The 24,482-nt window shown below is 43.5% G+C and overlaps 2 protein-coding genes across 4 annotated transcripts in view; one reads left to right on the top strand and one right to left on the bottom strand.

The window, feature by feature from the left end:
* The first annotated feature begins 366 nt into the window (after window positions 1-366).
* Arg1 (arginase 1) lies at window positions 367-12,067 on the top strand. The gene is made up of 8 exons (XM_021173919.1): window positions 367-534; window positions 4,846-4,918; window positions 6,747-6,921; window positions 9,211-9,370; window positions 10,440-10,534; window positions 10,839-10,943; window positions 11,136-11,272; window positions 11,501-12,067. The coding sequence occupies exons 1-8, from the start codon at window positions 442-444 to the stop codon at window positions 11,668-11,670; spliced, it is 1,008 nt and encodes a 335-aa protein (XP_021029578.1). The 5' UTR covers window positions 367-441; the 3' UTR covers window positions 11,671-12,067.
* A 2,756-nt stretch (window positions 12,068-14,823) lies between these two features.
* The window catches only part of Med23 (mediator complex subunit 23), a 71,101-nt gene continuing 61,442 nt past the window's right edge, over window positions 14,824-24,482 (bottom strand). For all 3 annotated transcript variants that reach the window (XM_029482505.1, XM_021173847.2, XM_021173848.2), the window contains 7 exons: window positions 23,182-23,418; window positions 21,423-21,588; window positions 20,756-20,828; window positions 19,494-19,708; window positions 18,488-18,608; window positions 17,534-17,665; window positions 14,824-15,611 (listed from right to left, as the gene is read on the bottom strand). In XM_029482505.1, coding sequence (XP_029338365.1) covers window positions 15,447-15,611; window positions 17,534-17,665; window positions 18,488-18,608; window positions 19,494-19,708; window positions 20,756-20,828; window positions 21,423-21,588; window positions 23,182-23,418 — 1,109 coding nt within the window. In that variant the 3' untranslated portion in view covers window positions 14,824-15,446. The remainder of the gene's footprint in view (window positions 15,612-17,533; window positions 17,666-18,487; window positions 18,609-19,493; window positions 19,709-20,755; window positions 20,829-21,422; window positions 21,589-23,181; window positions 23,419-24,482) is intronic.

The raw sequence follows: 24,482 nt of genomic DNA, 5'->3' as shown, positions 1-24,482 counted from the left end.
CCCCCGCCCCCCCTAAACCCCCGCCCCCCCCTCCCCACCCCCCCAGCCTCCCCCTTGCTGTTTTAGCCTCACCTTGCAAATCCCCAGTGGACTTAAATCCTGGAAAAGGTGAGCACCCTGCCCTGAGGTGCCCGGGCTGGAAGCCTAGCACTTCACATGAGGTTATGAAATCACACATAATTGTCAATTGTCTGAGGAGAGATTAATGTCATCCAGCTGGCTTTTTCAAAAGGGTGTGAACTGGACGGATGAATAATGCTCAGAGGGAAGAACGGTGGTTCCTCTGATGGGGAGGTTCTGTTGACTCTGTCATTCTTCCATTCGGTGGGCGGAGCCAGTTGTTGGACAAACAGATCCAACCTGATTTAAAGGGGGGAAAAAAGATGTGCCCTCTGTCTTTTAGGGTTACGGCGGTGGAGAGCAGCTGGACAGCCTGTGCACATGCAACAGCAGCAGTCGCTGGATCCCAGAGAGAGCATGAGCTCCAAGCCAAAGTCCTTAGAGATTATCGGAGCGCCTTTCTCAAAAGGACAGGTGAGTCTGGCTTTGAATGACTGGTATTTATTGGGAAATGTTACATTTTAACACTTGCCAGGCATCGTGGTCTAGCTGCAAGCTGGAAATGTTACATTCTAACACTTAACAGGCGTTGCCTTGGGGCTACAAGCTTCCCAGCACCATCTGGGCTCCAGGTGCTAGTGCTCAAGTCTCCTCACCACTGTGTGGCATAGTATGCTTGCCGACTTAAACCCACTTCCTCTTTTGGATCCTGCCAAAGTCCATTTCAAGACGAAGAGTCACTACAAAGTTTGAGAAAAATGATCTGGATGCAGATCACCTGTATCTGGGCTGCAGTTTCTCTCCTAGTTACGGTGGCTCTTGGTGCTTTTGATGTTTTCTGAGTATGGAGTGAGAGATTGTAAGAAAACACATTAATCTGGTTACGTAATTCATGCTTAGAAAAATGTAATGGGTGGTGGTAGTCTTTAGACTTGTTTTAATTTGGATAACTTAAATAATAGAGCTTTTGCAAGTTTGCTAAGAATTCATGGTATTTTGAGCTTGATGATTTTATGAGTATTAGTTGGGGGTGGGTGGGATGGGGGGGGGCTACATCTCTCTTTAAGGAGAACAAATAAAACAATACATCAAGTCTGCACCCTGTCAGGACTAATGGGTCCATAAATCTCTGCCTAGTCCACCTAAGTGACTCACACATGTCAGCACTGCCTAAATGTGCTCCTCCATTCCCCCTCTGCTTGGATACACTCAGGCTGCTAATTAGAATGAGATAACAGAATGCCTTAGGCTCCAAATATCTGTGTTTAAAAAGGAAGGGGGGAAATCCAAGCCAAGCAAGGTGGTTATGTAACTCCTGGGTCCTTTTGTTTTATGTGGGGTCTTTCTCTTGGCTTTTAGACTCAGGCAGCCTTTAGCCTTTTAAACTGTGAAACCTAAAGGTATACTCTGGGTTTTCCTCTCCCCCACCCCCACCCCCATACACACCCTCTTCTCTATACAAATTGTGGAAGGTTGGAGACCCAGACTGTATTTGGTATCAGTAAACAGCATTTCACCTTCTATGGAAAACCTCCACAGAGCTCTCCCAGAACACTAGAATATGGGGGTATTTTGTTGATTCATGATGCCTTTAAAACCACGATATGGGTCTGGGTAAGTGGCTCAGTGGTTAAGAGCACTTGCTCCTCTTTGGGAAGACAAGGGTTCCGTTCCCATCCCCCACATCAGACGGCTCACAGTTGCCCATAGCTCAAGCTCCAGAGAATTCAGCATCATCTTCTGCCTCCATGAGCCTCCCCCACATGCACACACACATAATGAAGCAAATATTTAAAAAAAAAATCCATAATATGCTCACCTGTTCTTTTGTTTTTAAATTTTTTACTTTTCTTCTTAAGTGTGTGTGTGTGTGTGTGTGTGTGTGTGTGTGTGTGTTTATCGCTGCAAGTTTCATATACATTCAGGCACTGGGCCATCTCACCAGCCCTGCATTTATCCTTGGAATGGTTTATAAAACAGACTTGAAAATGAGGACAACAACAGCAACAATTAAAAAAAAAAAAAAAAAAAAGGGAGGGAACCCAGGAGGAAGGCAGGAAGGAAACAGACTTTGGCCTCTGGGCATCAGCAGAGGCCACCATCATGGTCAAAGCCCTTCTAGGGGACTCTGTCTTCAAATGCCATCTACTGCCCTCTCCCAGTCTCAGTTACGCTCCTCTGACAGAGATTCCCCTTAGCTGTGGGCAGGAGCCTGGAGATCATTGTGTCAAGCCTGTAAGAACAGAGGTATATTTTCCTGTAGGAAGCCATTTGGCAGAGGGTGAAACTGTCAACACATATACATAGTTGGCCTACCCAGGCCTACCTAAGTGTGGTAGAAGTTTGACACTAGGGAAAAAGGAAGAGTAGAGGGAAGACAAAAGTTTGAGTCTGAGAACAACCCCATTCTCTGCCTCACCTCATTTCGGGGCACCAACTACAAAGTGAGAGGCACTGTTTTCATCTTGTGGTTGACTTAGCCAAGGCTTAGAGAACTCTGCCCATTTACTCAGTCATGGACTCTTCACTGTGTGCTTGCTTCCAGGCAGGATTGTCTTATTCCAAAGCTTGTGCTCAGCTCTATAGGAAATCTTTACCTGTGGCCAGTAAGGGGCTGGGCATGACACTTTAGTCAGGGATGCTAAAAAAAGAAATTTACAAAGTGGGCAAAGAAACCAAGCAATGAGCATAGAGCAATCATAAGACATAGGTTTAATGAAAGAAATAAAGTGGGATGCCAGAAATGTCATCGTGAAGGGCTAGGCTGTGGTTGGTAGAGGTGATCCTCGGGTATGTGGTGAGTCTGAGGCTGGGTATGTACTAATAAAACAAAATAAAACAAACCCTACATATTCCACTGATAAACGTACCAACAGTCACAGCAAACACAGTGCCAACTAAGGTCTATAGGATTCCTTCTGCTGCCTGAGAAGGAGGAGAAAGACCAGTGAGTCTTTTTAAATTTTAACTTGGGTTATCCCCTATATGTCAGTCCTCCACTGCACCATGCAGAACTCCACAGGTAAAACATTTAGGTTGAAACCTGACAAAAGTACAACCACTTTAAGCTTACCCCCGGCCAGCTTACAAATAAATGAAACTCAGGCTTTGACAACCACTGGGGGTCACCCTTAATCTCCTCATTTAACTGCTGGCCTGGCTTCCTCCCCAGTGGTGTGCCCAGATACTCGCTGTTTCTCCTGGCCATGTGCTCATGGTCCATCTCCCCTCAGGGTGGCTTCTGCTGTCCTTCTTCTTCCTTCTGTCCCTAGTCTCTTCTCCTCTGACCAGGTCACTCTGCTGACCAGTACACACACACACACACACACAGAGAGAGAGAGACAGAGACAGAGAGAGAGAGAGAGAGAGAGAGAGAGAGAGAGAGAGAGAGAGAGAGAAACTTAAGCACTGTTCAGCCCCAAAACAGAAAAGAGTTTAAATATCCTTATTACAGAGAAATGAGAAACGTTTAAGGTGATGGCTATGTTAAACTAAGTTTACTTTACCAGTGTCTCCAGGGATGCAGACATTATGCTAAACATCATGACTATATGTACATGATATAAAGCAATTGAAAAAATGAGATTGAAAACGATCTATGAGCTGCAAAGAGAAGAACTTGTCAGGCAGAATATTCAGGGTACCTGGTGACCGGTAGAAGAAATCTGACACCATAGATTTGTCTAGACGCTAGGGAAGATCATCTGTCATTTAACCTGAGAGGAAGTATTTGCTTAGTTTAGGGTGACAGTCCCAATCCTCAGGGTACGCACACATGACTTTTGTCACCAATCTCCTGGCCAAGATCCCTTTCTGTGTCTCTTATTTGGGAGGGGAACATTTTAAAGTGTTAGAAATCAAGATCAGAGAGAGAGAGAGAGAGAGAGAGAGAGAGAGAGAGAGAGAGAGAGNAGAGAGAGAGAGAGAGACAGAGAGAGAGAGAGAGAGAGAGAGAGAGAGAGAGAGAGAGAGGAGTTATTTCTTTAGACTTCTATTGGCCAAGGGGGGCTGGGGAAGAATTTTTCTGAATAGGAAGGTGGACTCAGCAAGATGCATTTCTCAGGTCAGGTTTAAATGGGTGGGAATCTGAAATACTATGCTGTCCACAAAGGTTTCAGGTGACAATTTTCCTGGTTATCTGGTTTCTCCCCAAGAGCCCTAACTGCCTGCCGTGAGGACCTGCAGGTGGGTTTCTTCAGGTCACCGTCTTCCCCTGCAGAACCCTTTGCCCTAGATTTCCCCCCAGGTTGCAAAGTTTCTTCACCAGCTTGTCACCTTTCCTGACCATCTACCAGTGTTGCAAGACCCAGCCCAAAGATCCTCTGTTGTCGCCAGCCTTCATGGCACTCCCTGTTCTGGATCCAATTAGAAGCATCCTGTTTTTGTATCAGCGTTGAAACAACCACCCGTGTACATAGGCTGCGACTTGCTGTCCATGCTTAATGGGCTTGCATGGAATAAGTGTTTATTCTGAGGACAGCAGAGTGTGCTGGAAGAGGCAAGCATGGCCTGGTATTCCAAGACCAAGTGACAGAGCTCCTTCTGCTACTTGGTCTGCTATTTGCCAGGATGAAAACGACTTTGTGAATCTTCTCTCTTCCTGGCATAGGTACAATTCACTCCACCTTACTGCAAAGATTAGAAGGGAAAATATATAAGGGTGTTGGACCCACCAAAGCTTAAACACTGAATGTTAACAGTTCAATTGATTGAGGAGTAAGTTTTCTTGTGGGCATTGGCTAGTCACAATCATGACTGAATACTGTGTTTTTTTCTGTTCTTCAGCCTCGAGGAGGGGTAGAGAAAGGCCCTGCAGCACTGAGGAAAGCTGGCCTGCTGGAAAAACTTAAAGAAACAGGTAATTTTAAAACTGAAAGGTGATCAGATAATGTCCCTCTCACTCTGAAGGAAGGACGGGCTTCTGAGGGATTTGCTAAACCAACAGATCCACATCCTGCTGAAGAAACAGGGTCTGGGAAGGATGCCCAAGAGACACTACAGATGGAATAGCCTCACTTCCTTACTTGGCTGTTTGGCCTTTCTGGACAAACGACTGTACAAAAGGATGTATGATATAAGAAAGAGGGTTGGGTGGCTGGTAGGGGAGTTGGGGAAATGAGAAATGAAATACAATAGCTGCAAGAAATACACCTTACTATTGCAAGAAGATCCCTGGATTGTGAGAATAAAGGAGAACAGCAATGCTAACTGTAATAGGAGCAGCATCTAGTTTGCACACATGTGGACATGCATGCAGTGAAGTGCCGCTAAGGTACCACAGCTAGAATGCATACATTTTCCAGTGAGATCAAAATGGACAGCCAATTTAGAAAGCAGGGTCACAGTTTCATCAACATACAAGACCTGTACATGAGTAACAGCAATATTTATAAAAATAAAGAAATGAAATAATAAAGTACCCAACTGGTTCATGGGTAAAGAGTGGTAGACCCAGGAAATGATGTAGTATTCAGCAATGGAAAGGCTCAGACTCAGCTCAGACAAGGCCACTGATAGGTCTCAGCAACAGCATGCTAAGTGGGAGGCTTGGCACAAATGAGCAACTACAGTTGATGTCAGGTTCTAGGAAGACAGAAACACAGCTAAAAAAAAGCAATAAATAGTTGTTGGGAGTTGAGGCAGGCAACTGCTGATGGAGGAACAGAAGTGTTTGTATGATGGGGGTTACAAGATCATAGGTGCTTCCCACATTTCCTGGCCTACACATTTCAAATGATTGAGTTTTAATGGATAAGCGTCACTTCATAAAGCGAGAAAGGAAAGAGGATAGGGGTGGCGCTAGGGCAGGAGGGAGTGTGAAAGGAGGAAGGGAGAAAGAAGGAAAGAGAAAGGAGAGGAAGGCAGGAGGGAGGAAGGCCACTCATTGGAGAACAGAAAACCTGAGTGAGTGGCCTTATCCTGGGTTAAATAGAATAAACTTGTTACATATCAGATGAAAGTTCTTTAATCTGTGGTTAAGTTTCAAGTGCACAGGGATAGAATAAATACTTCAACAATGGCTAATTTGAAGCCCTGAACAGATCCTATATCCAAGTGCTACAGGACAGTCTCCGGTCTAGACAGTCATGTCAGAGCTTGTGACAAAATGCACAGTCAGGTTCCTAGGAACTTTGGATTCTTTGCCATTTTGTTTGTTTGTTTCTTTTATTTTGTTTTGTTTTAAATGTGAAGAAGTGTGCATTTCCTACACTCTCTGCATTGGGAGGTTTAGGGCTAAACACAGACATTTTCAGCACACAATGTGGGTGAGTCAAGGAGACACTGAAGGCTTCAGCAGGTGACAGCATGGGTAATGAAGACCAGTATCAGAAGACTTACAAAATGCTATAGCACTTTACTACTGCATGTTAGCTGCTTCTGATGTATTTCTGGGGGGGATATATGAAATATTAATTTTTAAACCAAACATGCTTATGACAGAAATATAAAAAGCACTTAACACTTGGGTGCACACAAACACACCTATATACATCTATACACACCTATACACACTTACTTGTTCACTACTGGATCAAGATCACAGTTATCATTAGCATCCTTCAGCATCCTTGTCCATGGATTGACTCAGGAAACATGGAGGGCCTGTTATGTGGCACGCACGCAGCAGCTAGAGTGCTGGCTTGTAACCTGTTTCTATCTAGTAACGTTAAAACTTTTAATGGCAGAGTATGACGTGAGAGACCACGGGGACCTGGCCTTTGTTGATGTCCCTAATGACAGCTCCTTTCAAATTGTGAAGAACCCACGGTCTGTGGGGAAAGCCAATGAAGAGCTGGCTGGTGTGGTGGCAGAGGTCCAGAAGAATGGAAGAGTCAGTGTGGTGCTGGGTGGAGACCACAGGTGTGTGGACTGCTACATCCCTGGGGGTCGGCACAAAGGGCATGAGGAGACCAAGAGAGGGTTTGCTACCTCTCCCTCTATCTCTCCATAGATTTGTATATTTATAAAATCAATCTATCTAATCTCACATTCCAGCTCCTCAGGCCTCCCCAGGACATGATGCCAGAGCAAAATCATAAACTGGTTCTAGACACAACTCTGATATAGAAAACCAGGATCACTGAGGCAGGGTCAGAAAACTTAGAAAATGCTACAGTAGTTAACTACTTATATGCATTTGGGACATATGAAATATTTATTTTAAAACATATATATATATATATATGTGTATGTACATATATATATGTCTGTCTGTATACACACACACACATATATATATGTATATATATATATATATATATATATATATATATATATTCTTTAGAGACATTGTATGGGTTAATTTACTATGGAAACATAGATCAAGCTCTATTTGAAGTCTTAAAATATCTTTATCCAAAAAAAAAAAAAAGCCGGGCGTGGTGGCACACATCTTTAATCCCAGCACTCGGGAGGCAGTGGCAGGCAGATTTCTGAGTTCGAGGCCAGCATGGTCTACAAAGTGAGTTCCAGGACAGCCAGGGCTATACAGAGAAACTCTGTCTTGAAAAAACCAAAAAAACAAAAAAATATCTTTATCCATATAACAAAAAATAAGTTGTGGATTTTGGCATAATCTTACATTTTAGAGATTAGCTTCTGGGGAAAGTTAGTTTACTAAACTTGATTACTGATTATGTACACAATTCATTTAGGTGAACAATTTTAAAATATGTGCTTTTCATTACAAAAGCACTATAAAACTTTTCAAAGAACTCACATGCACACATGATCAGTTTTACAACTGCTTTTGTGTTATATCTCATGTTTTGTTCCAGATCAACAGCCTAGAGTTCATTGTTGCTACTTATTATGCACAAAAGGATTATCCATATTGCCAGATAATCAGGAATGATTCCATGTGTATGCATATATCTGTGTGTATATACACATATCCATATTGCCATATAATCAGGAATGCTTCCATGTGTATGCATATATATGTGTGTATATACACATATCCATATTACCATATAATCAGGAATGCTTCCATGTGTATGCATATATCTGTGTGTATATACACATATCCATATTGCCATATAATCAGGAATGCTTCCATGTGTATGCATATATCTATGTATATATACATATCCATATTGCCAGATAACGAGCTTTACATTTTCACCAAAACAAACACCAGTGTCGTGCCTAGAGCGGTTCACTGTTTTGGATATGGGACCCTGTCCTGGGAGGCCCAAGGAGCTGAAAAGTGAGAACTTTCCTGCTGCTCTTGAAGCAGAAGCTGCTTCCTGCCTGGCACTGTGAGCAGGCCTTCCACTGGGAAGCTGAGGGGAGCCTGGAGCTCCCTTTCTTTTCTCTGTGGGGACATTTGGAAGTGACAGTTAAGATAGCCTGAAGGTGAGACAGTCACAGCAGACATCAAGCCAAATGAATAAACAACCCTAGGTAGGCATGAACTGTTCGAGATACGGATGCTCAGACCTCTGGGTGGCATCTGCTATGTCTCCAGGGGGCGACGACACTGGCATCCTATGTCTGACCTGCCGTGTTAGCTTCTGCCTGAGCAAGGTACCGTTCAGTTCTCCTCCCACTCTCGTCTCATGTTTGGAGTCAGGAGTATTTGGATGGCTTGGATGACGAGAGTGGATCCTTGTATGGAGAGCAGGTAGGGAGTTAAGGGAGCTGAGCGCTGACTTGGCAGGGAGACCCCGGCCACAGGGGATGAGGGAACTTCTAGGGGTTCTTCCCAACTCAAAAAGGGCTGCATTCTGAAAAGCAAACAAGCACACCAACCAACTTGAAAGGCTCTGCCATGATTGAACACCGAGAATCAAGTACTTATCAAGGGAGAGGAGAGTTCAACCCCAAGAACTAAAGAGTATCCAGGGCTAAGGAATTTGTGTAGCTGGTGCTTGTTTGGATACGCTATAATTTGTAATTTTTATTATGAGTTGATTTGTTAAAAGGTAAAACCACCCACATCTTTCTTACTGACATTATTAAGGGCAGTGACTGGCGAGAACCATCCCTTCTCTACTGTTAAATTAGTTTAACCAGTACCTCTAAGGTCTATGGAGGAGCTCACTGGGCATAAAGGATAATCACACAGGCACAGTACATGAGGTAGCAATCTGAAGTATGTGATGATGTTGCAAACTTGATGTTCACACGCCTTCTTTTCCTCCCAAGTCTGGCAGTTGGAAGCATCTCTGGCCACGCTAGGGTCCACCCTGACCTATGTGTCATTTGGGTGGATGCTCACACTGACATCAACACTCCCCTGACAACCAGCTCTGGGAATCTGCATGGGCAACCTGTGTCCTTTCTCCTGAAGGAACTGAAAGGAAAGGTAAAAGACTCCTCCGCACACTCACACAAGAGGGAACTCTCCGCAGTGGTTCTGGAGGGAGAAGGCAAACAGGGGGAGCCTTCTTGCACTTTATTCTTGGGATGACTGAAGCTATCTTCTCTGTAGTAAATAAGGAAAAGACAAGTTGATAAAGATGGCGGGGTTCTTCCCGGACAGCTTGCATCCATCTGCACTTGTCTCTGTATCCACGAGGTTCCATCATCTCAGATACTAAAACTGGATGCTCAAGTCTCTCAAATAATATGGCACAGTATTTGTATGTAACCTGTGTGTATCCGCCCCCATCCTTTAGATCAGCTCTAGATCACTTATAATACCTAATACAATCAAATGCTATGAAAATAGTTACAATTGTACTGTCAGGTGAATAGTGTGTATATGTTCAATGCAGACCAAGGCACTACAGGCTTACTAAGTACATTCTTAACCTATGCCTGGTGGAAACATGGATGCAGAGGGTTGTTTTCTTTTTGGATTCTTAAACGGCGCTTTGTAGTGGATGGGGCAGACTGACCCTTTCTAAGCAGGTCTGCAGAGATTCAAAGGAAACCAACTTGCCCAGAATCATGCCAACAATGTCACAAGGCATGGGCAAGTGGGGCTCCTGGTTCCTGCCTCTTCTAAGGACACACCACAGGCTTTTCCTTTCTCACCAAGAGATCCCCTCTACCTCTGAGCCTATCAAAATGGCAGCTTTGCCATGCAGATTACACTGTGTGTGTGTGTGTGTGTGTGTGTTTTGTGATAGGTTCTTGCTAGGTGGTCCAGGCTGGCCTTGAACTTTCTGCCTGCTTTCTGAGTGCTGAGATAGGAGTGTGTGGCCATGTGTGGCTTTCAGTGTCTTAAGATCTGGGAAGCACTTATCGGAACCACAGGAGAAAGCGCTCCTCCCTGTTCCTTAGAAACTTCTCTCAAAATTCTGGCTTGCGAAACAGAGGTACAGATGTTAAGAAATGTTAAGATGTATGTAATTGTCTGTGCTCAACATTAAATCCAGTACTGTCGAAGAGAAACATATTTATCTAAATGGAAACACCATTGTTTCTAGTTCCCAGATGTACCAGGATTCTCCTGGGTGACTCCCTGCATATCTGCCAAAGACATCGTGTACATTGGCTTGCGAGACGTAGACCCTGGGGAACAGTAAGTTTATTCCATGTTCTTTTATATGCTAGGAATGCTTTACTGGTCAAATCTGTTAAGAGTTTTGAGGTTTTTTGTCACTATGTATATATGTATATATGCATGTATTTACATAAGCATACGTGTTTATATTCACTTATAGACCATAGTATTATTTGGACAATTTATAACAGTTTATTCTTAAAATACAACTAGGTGCATATATACACAGTTCACAGGACTTATAGTAATCTTTCCACCCAAAGGAAATGTAAGAAAAGTCAGCCTTACTAACTGCAATGAACTGCAATCTGTTCTTTTACAGCTATATAATAAAAACTCTGGGGATTAAGTATTTCTCCATGACTGAAGTAGACAAGCAGGGGATTGGCAAGGTGATGGAAGAGACCTTCAGCTACCTGCTGGGAAGGTACGATGCTTTGTGTGCGTGTGTTCATGACTAAGGTTTCCTCCTGACATTCCTGTCCGCACAGGCTGTTAATAAAATTTAGGTAAAACCGTGGATTTCCATGTGATGCTTTTATAATGCAGGGTCAGGCCTGCATTTGATTACTGACTCCTAAACCACTTTACACTGAAAGCCTCTCCTATTTCCTGACAGGAAGAAAAGGCCGATTCACCTGAGCTTTGATGTCGATGGGCTGGACCCGGCCTTCACCCCGGCTACCGGCACACCAGTTCTGGGAGGCCTATCTTACAGAGAAGGTCTCTACATCACAGAAGAAATTTACAAGACAGGTAGGAGAGTCTGAGGCACTGAAGCAGCAGCTGTGCACTTGGCCAGTGTGGATGTAGGCCCTCCTGACCTGGAGAGCAAGCACGCTGTTTCTTCTAGATTACCCGTCACATGATGTGACACACAACCTGTTTACTGTCAGTCACCAGCTCTTCTCCACAGATACATTTGGGAGTCGGGGGGTCACAGACTTTGATCAACGATATCACTATGCCTTTTTTTTGTTGTAGGGCTGCTTTCGGGACTGGATATCATGGAAGTGAACCCCACTCTTGGGAAGACACCAGAGGAGGTGAACAGTACTGTGAACACGGCAGTAGCTTTAACCCTGGCTTGTTTCGGAACTAAACGGGAGGGGAATCATAAGCCAGGGACTGACTACCTTAAACTGCCTAAGTGACTGTGAATGCACCACATGAAAACCATCTGGGGCATCACAGCAAGCCAAACAGAGCTAAGCAAACGCCTTCTCCTCCCAAGGGCTTGTTCTTTTAGAAAAGAAAAAAAAAAAATTTTTTTTTTTCCCAGTAAGTATGTATTCCAGCAGTTCCTTTCTGGTATGAAATTCAGGATGTGGAAATCAAAACAGCTATAAAACTAGGAAACATGTATTCTCCATTTTAGCATAAGTTATCCTTAAGAAGTAGTATCAATTAATGTCCAATTAAAAAATGCACCAGCATTTAAAATACACAGTGATGTTAAGTGTCAATTTACAGTTGGAAGCAAAGATATCCAGAGAGGTAGCCTATATCCACGCTGTTCAAAAGATGTATAATAAACTCTTTATAATAAAATTCTGTTGTCTGCATCTTTCCAATCACATGTAACATACTTACCCATGTACATACCATACCACTATATATGAATACATATAGATTTTCCTATAGGGCATACAAATAATTGTCCCTAAAACAATGGAAGACATTGATCATTAAGAGTTGGTTCCTACTACCGGAGGATCCAGTAATACCTCTCCTGGGCATATATCCAGAAGATGTCCCAACCGGTAAGAAGGACACATGCTCCACTATGTTCATAGCAGCCTTATTTATAATAGCCAGAAGCTGGAAAGAACCCAGATGCCCCTCAACAGAGGAATGGATACAGAAATTATGGTACATTTACACAATGGAGTACTACTCAGCTATTAAAAAGAATGAATTTATGAAATTCCTAGACAAATGGATGGACCTGGAGGGCATCATCCTGAGTGAGGTAACACAATCACAAAGGAACTCACACAATATGTACTCACTGATAAGTGGATATTAGCCCAAAACTTAGGATACCCAAGATATAAGATACAATTTGCTAAACACATGAAACTCAAGAAGAATGAAGACTGAAGTGTGGACACTATGCCCCTCCTTAGAATTGGGAACAAAACACCCATGGAAGGAGTTACAAAGTTTGGAGCTGTGATGAAAGGATGGACCATTTAGAGACTGCCATATCCAGGGATCCACCCCATAATCAGCTTCCAAACGCTGACACCATTGCATACACTAGCAAGATTTTGCTGAAAGGACCCAGATATAGCTGTCTCTTGTGAAACTATGCTGGGGCCTAGCAAACACAGGAGTGGATGCTCACAGTCAGCTATTGGATGTATCACAGGGCTCCCAATGGAGGAGCTAGAGAAAGTACCCAAGGAGCTAAAGGGATCTGCAACCCCATAGGTGCAACAACATTATGAACTAACCAGTACCCCAGAGCTCTTGACTCTAGCTGCATATGTATCAAAAGATGGCCTAGTAGGCCATCACTGGAAAGAGAGGCCCATTGGACACGCAAACTTTATATGCCCCAGTATAGGGGAACGCCAGGGCCAAAAAAATGGGAATGGGTGGGTAGGGAAGTGGGGGGGAGGGTATGGGGGACTTTTGGGATAGCATTGGAAATGTAATTGAGGAAAATATGGAATAAAAAATATATATTAAAAAAAAGAAAAACAAAGAGTTGGTCCCTCTCTTGTAACATGGAGCCTCTCTCTCGGGCTTAGACAGCGCCCAAGCTCACTGGTACTAGACCACCCTTTTTTTTACGAAGCAAACATAACACCAATTTTTTTTTTATATAAAGCATGACTGTTGTGCAGGTGTCCACAAAGAAGGGATTCACAAACATCTATGCAGGAACTAGAGGAATTAAAGAAGAGCTACTGATATATATTGAAGTCCACCTAATGTTACCTAGGCTTGGAGAAGCCCGGCCTCTCATCTGCAGCATCCCTCATCAACTAAAACTCACCTTGGCTCTGTAATGAGACAAGCAGAAGGGAACTACAAATGCGGATGGATTGTAATTATCAGAACACATGCAGTTATGTGTGCTTGCCCTCACCTGAACTTTTCCAGCAAAGGCAGGGAACTCAGGAATGTAAATTGGCTCCACAAAGGGATTTTTATTGTTTTAAAAATTAATGCACGTTAGTAAGGCTTGACCATCAGACTTTTCACGTGCAGTCCTAGTGCATGAGCCGAATTACTGCCTCTATGGTGTTTAAGATAAAGATTACTGAGTTAATTGCACAAAATAGCGATGTACCTTTAAAGCACCTTGTACAGTACAGTGGCCACCTGTAGCTATTTACATTAGAGCTTAGTCAAAATTTAAAGTTCAGTTCCAAACGTTAAATCTTCAATAGCCACACGCAGCTATTAACTACTGTACTGCAGGGAGCTCTGGTCCTGCCGTCATGCTGGGTGGAGCCTGTTAGGCATGAGAACAAAGCACCTGACGCCACACTTTACAATTACTGCAGTCATTTTTTCCCCAAGTTATAAACCTGAGTTTCTGTCTTCTATTAATGTCTCTCATGAGTAACTCTAAAATTCTACTCAGAGAAAACTGAATTTTTTACAAATTTACTGGAATATATATGCCCTTGAGAAAGTTCCAAGACTGCTTTTCATTCTTCTGTCCAATGTCAATATATATAACTATATGACACTTTCATTCACATACCAGTGTCCAATGTTCCCATTCTAGGATCTCAAAGCAAAGAAATCTAGTCCTTGTGGCACAAAGAACATACTGAAGATTATGATAAGAATAACTTTGGGGTCCTTCCTAAAGTTTCTGGAGAAGACTAAGACTAATTATTATTAGCTGAGAAACATTAACGATACTGTTGTATAATTTTAAGATAGGCATACATGGCATGTAAGGTTGAAGTGACTGCAGGGCCTCAGAGGAACACACTCACAGTGCAGATCTGAGAAGTGGCTGGCTGGATTCACCATTATAGTTTTTTACCGAGAATAACTCGGGGTTGCCGGGTGGTGATGCTAACACCTGTAGTGCAGACACTAAGGCAGTCTCCAGGCTGTAGGAGATCATAGTAGCTCATTAAAGAAACAGTTTATTTGTTCCACTTTTTAAGTGCCATTTCCCTTCAAATTAGCACCTCAAAATCAAGCCTTACAGAACTAAAATATGTACATTTAAAATTTGTGAAGTTACGAAAATTCTGAGACTTGAAGACTCAGGTGAGCATGGCCCCAGAGAGGCGAATGATTCAGTTACAAAACAGTCAGGCAATCAGACATCTGAGCATGGCTTTATTAAATTTCTAAATTTCTGATGGTTTCATTTCATATAGAGAGCTCAGAGCGAAGCAAAACTCCCATAACCTACGTTGGTAGAAACTTGGCATCACTTACTGGGAACCACTTGGAAATCTAAAATTTACAATAAAAATTTTATAGGCAGTAAAAAAAAAAAAAAGACAAGAGTATGAAACGTCCTTTGTTCCAAGTGAAGTATAAGGCCCTTTAATTAATAAAAAGGCTCTATTTGGAAGGACATTTATGTATAAAAGGGTTTGTAATGGCCATTTCACATGTGCTGCATCTTTAAGATAATGTATACAAGATGTAAAGATGTTACTTACAATAATTTAAAAATGGCTAAGACAGGAAATCTGAGAGTGCCTAGTAAAAGCCACTTGAGTATAGAAACATTCCTAGAGATTTGAATAAAATGATATGAATATGAACAACATGTAATTTACTTAATCTCTTAGAGACAAAACATACACAAGGAGAAGGGATTCAGTATTTGAATCAGAATAAACCAATCTGAACATGGTGGCTGCTCTTGTTTTACTAGCACGGTGTTCAGATTTAGACGTGAGTCCACTCCTCTGCATCAGTCACAGTGCCTCTGGCTTCACTGAGTCGCCGGCAGAGACGCTGGCACCTGGTTAGACTGAGGTGCTGGAGACCCGCTGTTGAGGGCCTGGGGTGGCACTGCCGGCTCCATCTTGCTAATGTGCGTGATGAATCGAAGACGAAGCTTTAAAGCCGGCTTTAAATTACAGATAATCTTCTCTACCTAAGAAGTGAGAGCACAATTACGGAAAAGCGGAGTCCACATTTACTCAGTGACATCAGCTGTCAACAGTACGCCACAGTGGGAAGCTGGCACACAATTCTTTTCTTACACAGGCAAGCACATGTGTACTCCCACACACATTTTGTATATACATTCTGTGTGTACGTGCCTGTCTCTGTCTACACATGCACTTCAAGAACTTATGACCCTTCTACCTGCTTAGCTACCCTGCTATCCACAACTACACTTGCTCCCATTAGGAGATGGACATCTACCAACTTGGTCATCCTTCTGAGCCAATCTGAATGCAATGCTAGCAGAAGCAGAAAGCATTTGCAATAGTTCTCCCCAAAGCTGTCTTCTTGATTTTACAGTTGGACTCGTCATACTGTTAGACCCAAGCAGCAGGAATGTCTGCAGTGCCATGCACTCAGAACATGTTAAGGGGACAGATGCACCAGCGTCTCAGTGCTAATGCTCTTTGATCTCAGGGGAAGGCCTGGAATGTCAGCAACGTTTCTTTTTGTTTTATTCCTGTGCCAAAGTTTAGGTCCAAATACAAAGAATACATTTTGGGTTTAAAAATCTTCATCAGTGGGTTGGAGGGACAGATCAGCGGTTAAGAGCACTGACTACTCTTCTGGAGGTCCTGAGTTCAAATCCCAGCAATCACATGGTGGCTCACAACCATCTGTAATGAGATCTGACGCCCTCTTCTGGTGTGTCTGAAGACAGATACAGTGTACCCATATACATATAATAAATAAATCTTTTAAAAAAAATCTTCATCACTTCTGCCCATTTTTATGTGTGGGAACAGAAACAGACACAAAAAGAAAAGCTTTCTTTCAGGAGGGAAGTGTTAAGTGTGACACTGCTGTGAAGGTGTAAAGGAGCATGGTCTTCCTGTCATCAGCTCCATACACCAGTATCCATGCTGACACAGCAATTGTCTTTCTATGACAGAGCGGTGAATATGGTCAAAGAGCACACACCAGTGTGGAAACGTTACAATGAAGCCCACTGCTCAGTGCTGATCAGACAGAAATCCAACCTGGCAGAGAGGAAACAGCGGCCAGGCACTGAGGAGAGAGGCTCACTGCAGCCATGTGCCTTACTGACACCCCCAGAACAGCTCACAGCTTCCTACACATGTAACACACACGACTAAGGTCTTCCCACTTCCTGCCACCTCTAGTAGGAAATGCCTCTTCGTGTGTTGATTTAGGGTGCATCCCTTCAGCTTCACCACAGGGCTTGCTGTGTCACATGACAGAACAAGTCTGACGCCTGGGAAGAAAACCTTCTGAGCAGTGGCGATGAGGACATCTTCCTGGGACTCTGTTCTTCAGGCTAAGAACCCTCACGCTCTTCAGAAACTCTCAGTAGCCAGCCTCTTGAGTAGCATGGCGTGACTTGTACTTGCACCACTGTGTTCAACATCCCATAATGCACCCTAGCCAACGGGGTGGGGGGAGGAAAGCCTCCTTCCCGAGAGGTCTTCCTAGCCATACCACCTGCTTCCCAGGTGAGCAGACTATTCGAAGAGGCGCCTACTCACTGCTGCCTTCATCACAGGGAAAGCTAAGACATCATTTCTTTATCACTGTATCTACAATTATGTTCTCCTGTAGCCTACTCACTGCTGCCTTCATCACAGGGAAAGCTAAGACGTCATTTCTTTATCACTGTATCTACAATTATGTTCTCCTGTAGTCTACTCACTGCTGCCTTCATCACAGGGAAAGCTAAGACATCATTTCTTTATCACTGTATCTACAATTATGTTCTCCTGTAGCCTTAAGAGGTTAGATACTACTTAGACATCTTACAAAGCCAAAAACCCCAAACAAAAATGTTTATCACCATGTATTATGTTTGATAGGTTAAAACATCACTAAAAAGTAAAAAGACAAACTTACTTGCTCTTTCACGCTGTCGCCAGTAAACATATACTTCATATGATACAGGAAGTCGCAGATGGGGTCCATGTAATTTAAGTGCGTGCTGCACTGGTCTACATTCAACAGCATGTCATAAAATGCCACGCCAATCTATCGGACGGATAAGGTTAGATTATTTAAGTGACTAAATGATCAAATCATTCAACCCAACCTACCCAGTCTCCCACACTGACACGGGGTGGCACTTGTCCAGAGGGACAGTCACAGCCCATGCATCTCTATGCAAATAGGACACAGTCTACACTCAGAGTGGGATCACAGAGCTATGCAATGGCCTAACTAGAATATCTCTCTACAGCTAAGTCTCTCTTAGAGTAAGATACAGGATCCCCTTCTAGACATCACCTCACCAGTAACTCACTCCAGGGATGCTTAGGCTTAGTGTACCTCCGAGCTCCATTTGCTAGCTAATTAACAAAAATAAAGACTTGTCTTCTATTTTATTCTCTGTGTGTGTGTGGACCATGTGCATGCCCAGTTCCCAAGATGCCACAAGAGAAAACCTGGAGGCCCTGAAGCTGGAATTATAGGTGGTTGTGACCTGCCATGTAGTTGCTGGGAACTAAGTCCAGATCCTTGGCAAGAGCAGCCAGTGCTTTTACCCGCTGAGTCATCTCTCCAGCCCTGTTCTACTGTTGCCCATTTTCTTAGAAATGCTTGCCTTCCTCCAGTCCCCTTACTGTAATTTCTCACACACACTTCTGTGCCCACAACCCTGGCTACCTCCTTGAGGACAGCTACTTTCCCCTGCGTCTCAAGCTCAGCGAATTATACACTAAACTCCCTGCAGGCACACGGAGCCCCCAAGTGGATCCCAGCCCCCACGAAACACACCTTACAACTTTCAGCTAACCAAAACACTTGTCGAGAAACAGCTCTTTGCGACTTGCACTAAGCCAGATGACACCTTACCTCAATCATGCACCGGGTTCTCTCCTGTTGGAATCTCTGTAGAAATGGCCCTACGAGATGGTACACATAGAGCAACTGGAACTCAGTCTTCACCACCGGGAGAAGCACCTCAGTGAGAAACCTGAGGGTCGAAGATAAAACCTACGTGAAGTCCAAGCAGCTCAATCCTCTGAATGTTAGTACACTGCTTGCAAGAGTGTAAGAAGACTGGAAGCGCTGTTTTACCTGTGACTTTTGGTAACAATATTCTTTCCTTCTGGGTACATGTATGTGGGTGTGGAGTGCATATGTCTGTGGGCATGCAGGCCTGTGTGTGCAGGCCTGTCAGCAGCCCTGGAGCTGGGCTGGCATCCAGCAATCCGACTGTCTCCACTCCTCCCCACAGTACTGAGGTTGCAGGTGTATGTGCAGCCATGTCTGACTTTCTATGTGCGTTCCTGGGATTTGAACTGAGGTCTCCACGTCCACACAGCACACTCTCTGTCTGAGCATCTCCCTCTCCTGGTAACAATAGTACCCTGTAGATCTTGCATAACTCACCTGGTCTCATTTTCAACTGACTGATCACTGAAATAAAATACTTCGGACTTAAAAGTAATTCCTATATAAAGTACAGGTGTTAAATGACAGGTGGCCTACCTAAATGGAAAAGAGAATTTGCGGAAATGCCATTCTCATGAAATTTAGATCTAATTGACAGCTTTTTACAGTCAACAAAAAGTAATTTGCAAATAGATTAAGTCCAGTTTTCAGTTCAAAAGGCAATTTCTGTGATACACTCTGGGGCAGAGATCTGAGTAAGCCTCCTAAAAGTACAGTGGAAAAATGAGCTATCACTATTTGCACACCTAAGAAATTAAACAATTCTGAAATAAAAGAGGCTTCTGACTAACCAGGGCGCCCGCTATCTGAAACACACACTGCAGTCCTCATGAGTGAGAGCCACTTCCTTGTAAGTCAGACTTAGGAACAGAGATGCCCAATCTCATTAGGGAACCCTGCTTACTTTGGGATAAGCGAGAGCTGCCCGATGCTGGAGTGGTGCCACACAGCATGGGCTAGAGCTAATGTATAGCTGCAGCTCATCTCGGAGTAGGACTGGTGACAAGCGGTGAAGTCGAAGAGGCGGAACGGGTAACCAACCCACTCTGTCTCTGATGTCAGGCTAGAACTGCTGATTACATTCACAATTCGGTCATGAAGCACAATCCAGTATGGCTCCTTTAAATCAGAAAAGTCTGGTTAAAAAGATACCACGTACCCAGCAATGGACCTCAAAGCCTAGCTGCTGCCCCGCTGCTTTTGCATCCACTGAAGTTTTCCGCTTGTCTGGCTTGTGTGTGTACAATGGACAGTCTGAAACAGCTAACTGGCTCTGCACTGACTGGCTAAGCTAGGGAGAGGCTGTCATGAGTCCCTGCAGTGTATTAGTGCCTGACATTTAGTAAACTGACTTTGCTAATCTTTACTATACAGACAAGCCTGTGACAGACACGTGTAAAAACAGAAATAAATACCTATATTCTACTTTGAAAGCATATAACAAAGCATGGATTCACAGAGTTATCCAGCAAGTGTAGAGAACACGGTGCTGATCAACATTATTTAAGGCTCAAGAGACAAGGAGGAGGTCAGAGAGGAGGAGGGAGAAGTCACATGGGCTGGAGCTGGCGGATGACCGAGGAGAGAAGTTCGGCACAGTGTCTTATTTACTAACATTTCTCAATGAGCATAGCGTGCAGGACTGGCTGGATACACAGCATGTTAACTGGCCCAAACCAGACCAGACTATGAGACAGAAATGAAGAATGGATGGGGGAGCTGCTACTGGAAGAGATAGGTAGGTCTAGCAGATACATTCATAAGTGACAGAGAACGGCAAAAGGACAATGACAGTGACTGTAACTATATGTATGCGTTGACACGGTCTCATGAAGCCCAGGCTAGTCTCAAACTGGTGATGTAGCTGAAGATGAATTAGAAGCTTCAGTCTTCCTGTCTCTACCTCCCAAGTGCTAGGATTATGGGTGTGTGCCACCACACCAAGTTCTGCACACTCACACCCAGGGCTCTGCGCACGCTAGCAGGTTCTCTACTGACTGAGCTGCATCTCCAGCCTCACTAGAACTTTTTAAGAAGCAATGGTATGAAAGACTGAAGAAGGAGGCAGTTCATTAACTGGCATGAGCTTCTGGGGCAAGCTTACTCTGTATGCATATCTCTGGTTGACACTGCATCACTACGTACAACCCACAGTTAGCAACTCACTGGGAGGGCTGTGATGATCAGACCAATCGCATTCATCCACGCTGTAATGTTCTCCCTTGGCACTAAGGGCTGGCTGCAAGAGGACAGGAAAAAAAAGTGACATTTTGAAAACATTCTCTACACTTGACTAAGGATCTTGTTTTGTATAGATGACTCACCAATCAACTCCAAATAATAATGGTTTGATTTTTTTTTCAAAAAAAAAAAATACACAAAATAAGTCCTTTGTATGCGTGTCCTTTAACAACAGTCTTAAGGCTGAAAAACGATTGGACTTTATACCTTCTCCCTACTTTCTGCTGATCTTTTAAGAGGACATTTTTGGAGTGGAGGATGGACCTGGGGACTTAACCCACTATCTAGCACTTGCTGAGCAGACGCTCTAACAAGCTCTACCCCTGCTCCTGCTCAGCTGTAAAGAGACTTATAGTGACAAGCTAACATTATTACTCACTTTATCGACAAGCAGGTTAGAGAGGTATCATGTGAGCAAACCTTGGTCTAGTGAATGTGACCACTGGTCATTCTCTTACCCCTGCACCTCAGCAGTGAGAGTGGGACCAGAAGATGGCTGTTACGCACAGCGCTCACTCTGGGGCACAGGTCTGCCTGACAGCAACCCCGTCAGAAGTAAACAGACTCCGACTTCAAGAAAAAGGACACAGACCTTTTCAGGACGACATTGAGAAGGGCATTCCCCACATCTTTGCCTGGAACCGCCAAGGCCATGAGTTCCACACACGTCACATGCAGAGCATGGGCAGCGGGGTTGGGAAACTCATTGAATCTCCAGTCACAGTTTGGGAAGGGTCCTGGAGACTTGCCCGCCATGGGTGCAAAAGATTAAGGCAATAACAATTTGACTATTCTAAGATTAATGGTTCACACTTACATAATATGTTTACAGATTCATAAAGTTCCAAACATCTCATTTGATTATCAACTGATCTGATTATAGGCTGTCAAGAAGTGATTTAACTGAAATTAAAACATAAAAGGATAAACAATACAAAGCAAACATGAGATAAGCTATCATGAGAAAAGTGTTGCGTGACTTAAGCACACTGAGCAATACCCACAAAACAAGTGGTTGCGCTTACACATGGACTCTCAGAACAGATGCTATACCAGGAGGAGACAGAACAATGTGGCTTCAGGTCTCTTTTTCCGATTTCTTTTATAGTCGCAGGGCAATTTCATGTAAACATTTCTTTAAAAATGAGTAAGCCTGCTACCACAGGAAATACATTCTTTTGTTTAGGCATGGTATACAGACATGTTATGTAGACTGCTGATAACTGTACACATGAAATCAAACTCAAGAAATAAAAACATACATAAAAAATAAAAGCAAAAGCTAGCCGGGCAGTAGTGGCACACACCTTTAATCCCAGCATTTGGGAGGCAGAGGCAGGCAGATTTCTGAGTTTTGAGGCTAGCCTGGTCTACAGAGTGAGTTCCAGGACAGCCAGGGCTACACAGAGAAACCCTGTCTCAAAAAAAAAAAAAGAAAAAGCAAAGGCTATTTAGTTCAAAGTCTGACTGCTGTATATTAACATGTATGCTATAAAAGTACTCAAAAATTTAATATTTAATTCATTAATTGAGGTAGGGTCTTGTTATGTAGCTCAGGTTGGCCTTGAACTTTTTGGATATCTTCCTACCTCTGCCTCTCAAGTGCGAGTATCTGCTGCTATACCTAGTTTTAAAGGATGTACTTAAAGCAACCAGACTAATGCTCTCCAGGAGCAATCTGATGCCTGCACTGTAAGAGACTGCATTCTAATACAGAAGTAGGATTTCCTTTATTGAGACAAATGTCTATAACGTCTGCTCTTATGTTTGAGTCAAGCCGGTGCACGCCTTTAATCCCAGCACTTGGGAGGCAGAGGCAGGCGGATTTCTGAGTTCGAGGGCAGCCTGGTCTACAGAGTGAGTTCCAGGACAGCCAGGGCTATACAGAGAAACCCTGTCTCCAAACAAACAAACAAACAAACAAACAAAAAGTTTGAGTCGCAACAGAGAAAACTCCTATACGTCTGGTATGATGATGCAATTTAAAGATTCAAAAATTTTACAGAGATAAAATAATCATAAAGGCCACTTTAATCCCATCGTGTGGGAAGCAGATCTGTGAGTCTAAGGCCAGCCTGGACTATACAGCAAGTTCTGGGCCAGCTTTGACTACACAGTTAGACTGACACTGGAGACCTGAGGGTGAGTATAGCGTGCGCTCACAGCCTCAGTTCCTGGGGAGCTGAGGCAGAAGACTGTCCAAGGCAAAGAGTCTAAGGTTGGCCTAAGCAACTCAAAATTAAAAATGAGGTTTTGAAATACAAAGAATATTCCCTTAAAAACCGCTCTTACAAGCTAAAATACTGCTATTTATGGAGAGTCTGGAAGAAACGTGACAGAAGAAAGGATATTGTCTACCAGTCGGCCAATCAGCTTGCAGTAGTAGGAGTCCTCTGGAACCCAGGGGTTGTCCTCCCGTGCATTCATAGCATGCTTCAGGTAGGTATCACTGAGACACCAGCCCTGTGGCCGGTTATCTTTGAGGGAGCCAATGATTGCATGGACAAGTTTTCGTTTGAGATGGTCACGGTTTCTCAGGCACATTTCATAATAGTGCAAAGTATTATACAGATAAGTCACTGGCCGGTCTGTCAAGAAGAAAACAGCTCAGCGTGTTTATCAGTTACTGATAAGTACGAAGGTGAATCCCGTGCTTCCATGACTACCTAAAAACAGCCCAGAGAACTGACATTACTTCACACTCTGGGCCATCGCACACAGGGAGCACTTTAATCCTAAATCAGGCAGAAGATCCCTAACAACACACAGTCTGTGAGGATGGTTGTTCTGAGCAGACACTTTCACTTCTGTAAATTTACTGCACAAAAATGATGGAAAGCAACAAATGTCAAGTACAGTCACAAACAAAGGGCTTAGAAATTATCACAGAGAGGTAGAGGTCTTCACATACTGACGTTAATAACCAACCTCAGCACAACAGATGGGAGAAAGATCCAGGTGCAGAATGCTGCAATGTATTTTTAACCAAACAAAAGAAGGCAAAGAGTGAGAACCCAGAGTGGCAACTGTCACAGTGCCGGCTCAGAGACTATGGCCAGCTGCACACACAGTGGGACTTGTCACTGCACACCCATTGGAGACAAGTGTTCCCATGTCACCTAATCCAGAGCACTATTTTTAAAGGCATCCATTCTCCCTTGAGCCTGACACTTAACTCTGTACAGTAAAATACTTCTGCTTTCACATTTTTGTCATGGGCTCTATCATGCTCTAGTTTCCAGTCTTAAGACCAGAGTTTCAATGGTCTCCTAAGCAAACACAGCCCAGCAAAATCGTGTTCCTGGCTCCGGTGTATCCACTGCATGGCCCACGGCTTTTTGAGAGGCTGTGGTGTAGTTCTGAGAAGGGCTGTGAGCCATACCTAACCTCATCATTCTAAAACAATGACTCCCACGCACCCATCTTACTCCGTGACTTCCAGGACCACCATCTTTAGGTTATAAAACCGAAACTGGCATTTAATGTGAGCCTGCAGTCAGGCGTGTTTTCCTTTCCTGGCCTTATTTTGAAGCTCACAGGTAAACTTTTTTTTTTTTTTTTTTTTTTTTTTTTTTTTTTTTTTTGTATTGGATTTTTTTTTTTTTTTTGGTTTTTCGAGACAGGGTTTCTCTGTGTAGCCCTGGCTGTCCTG

This window comes from Mus caroli, chromosome 10 (assembly GCF_900094665.2).
Source record: "Mus caroli chromosome 10, CAROLI_EIJ_v1.1, whole genome shotgun sequence".
In the NCBI taxonomy this organism is placed as follows: Eukaryota; Metazoa; Chordata; class Mammalia; order Rodentia; family Muridae; genus Mus; species Mus caroli.
The sequence above is the reverse complement of the archived record's forward strand: the minus strand, read 5'-3'. Positions and strand labels throughout refer to the sequence as shown.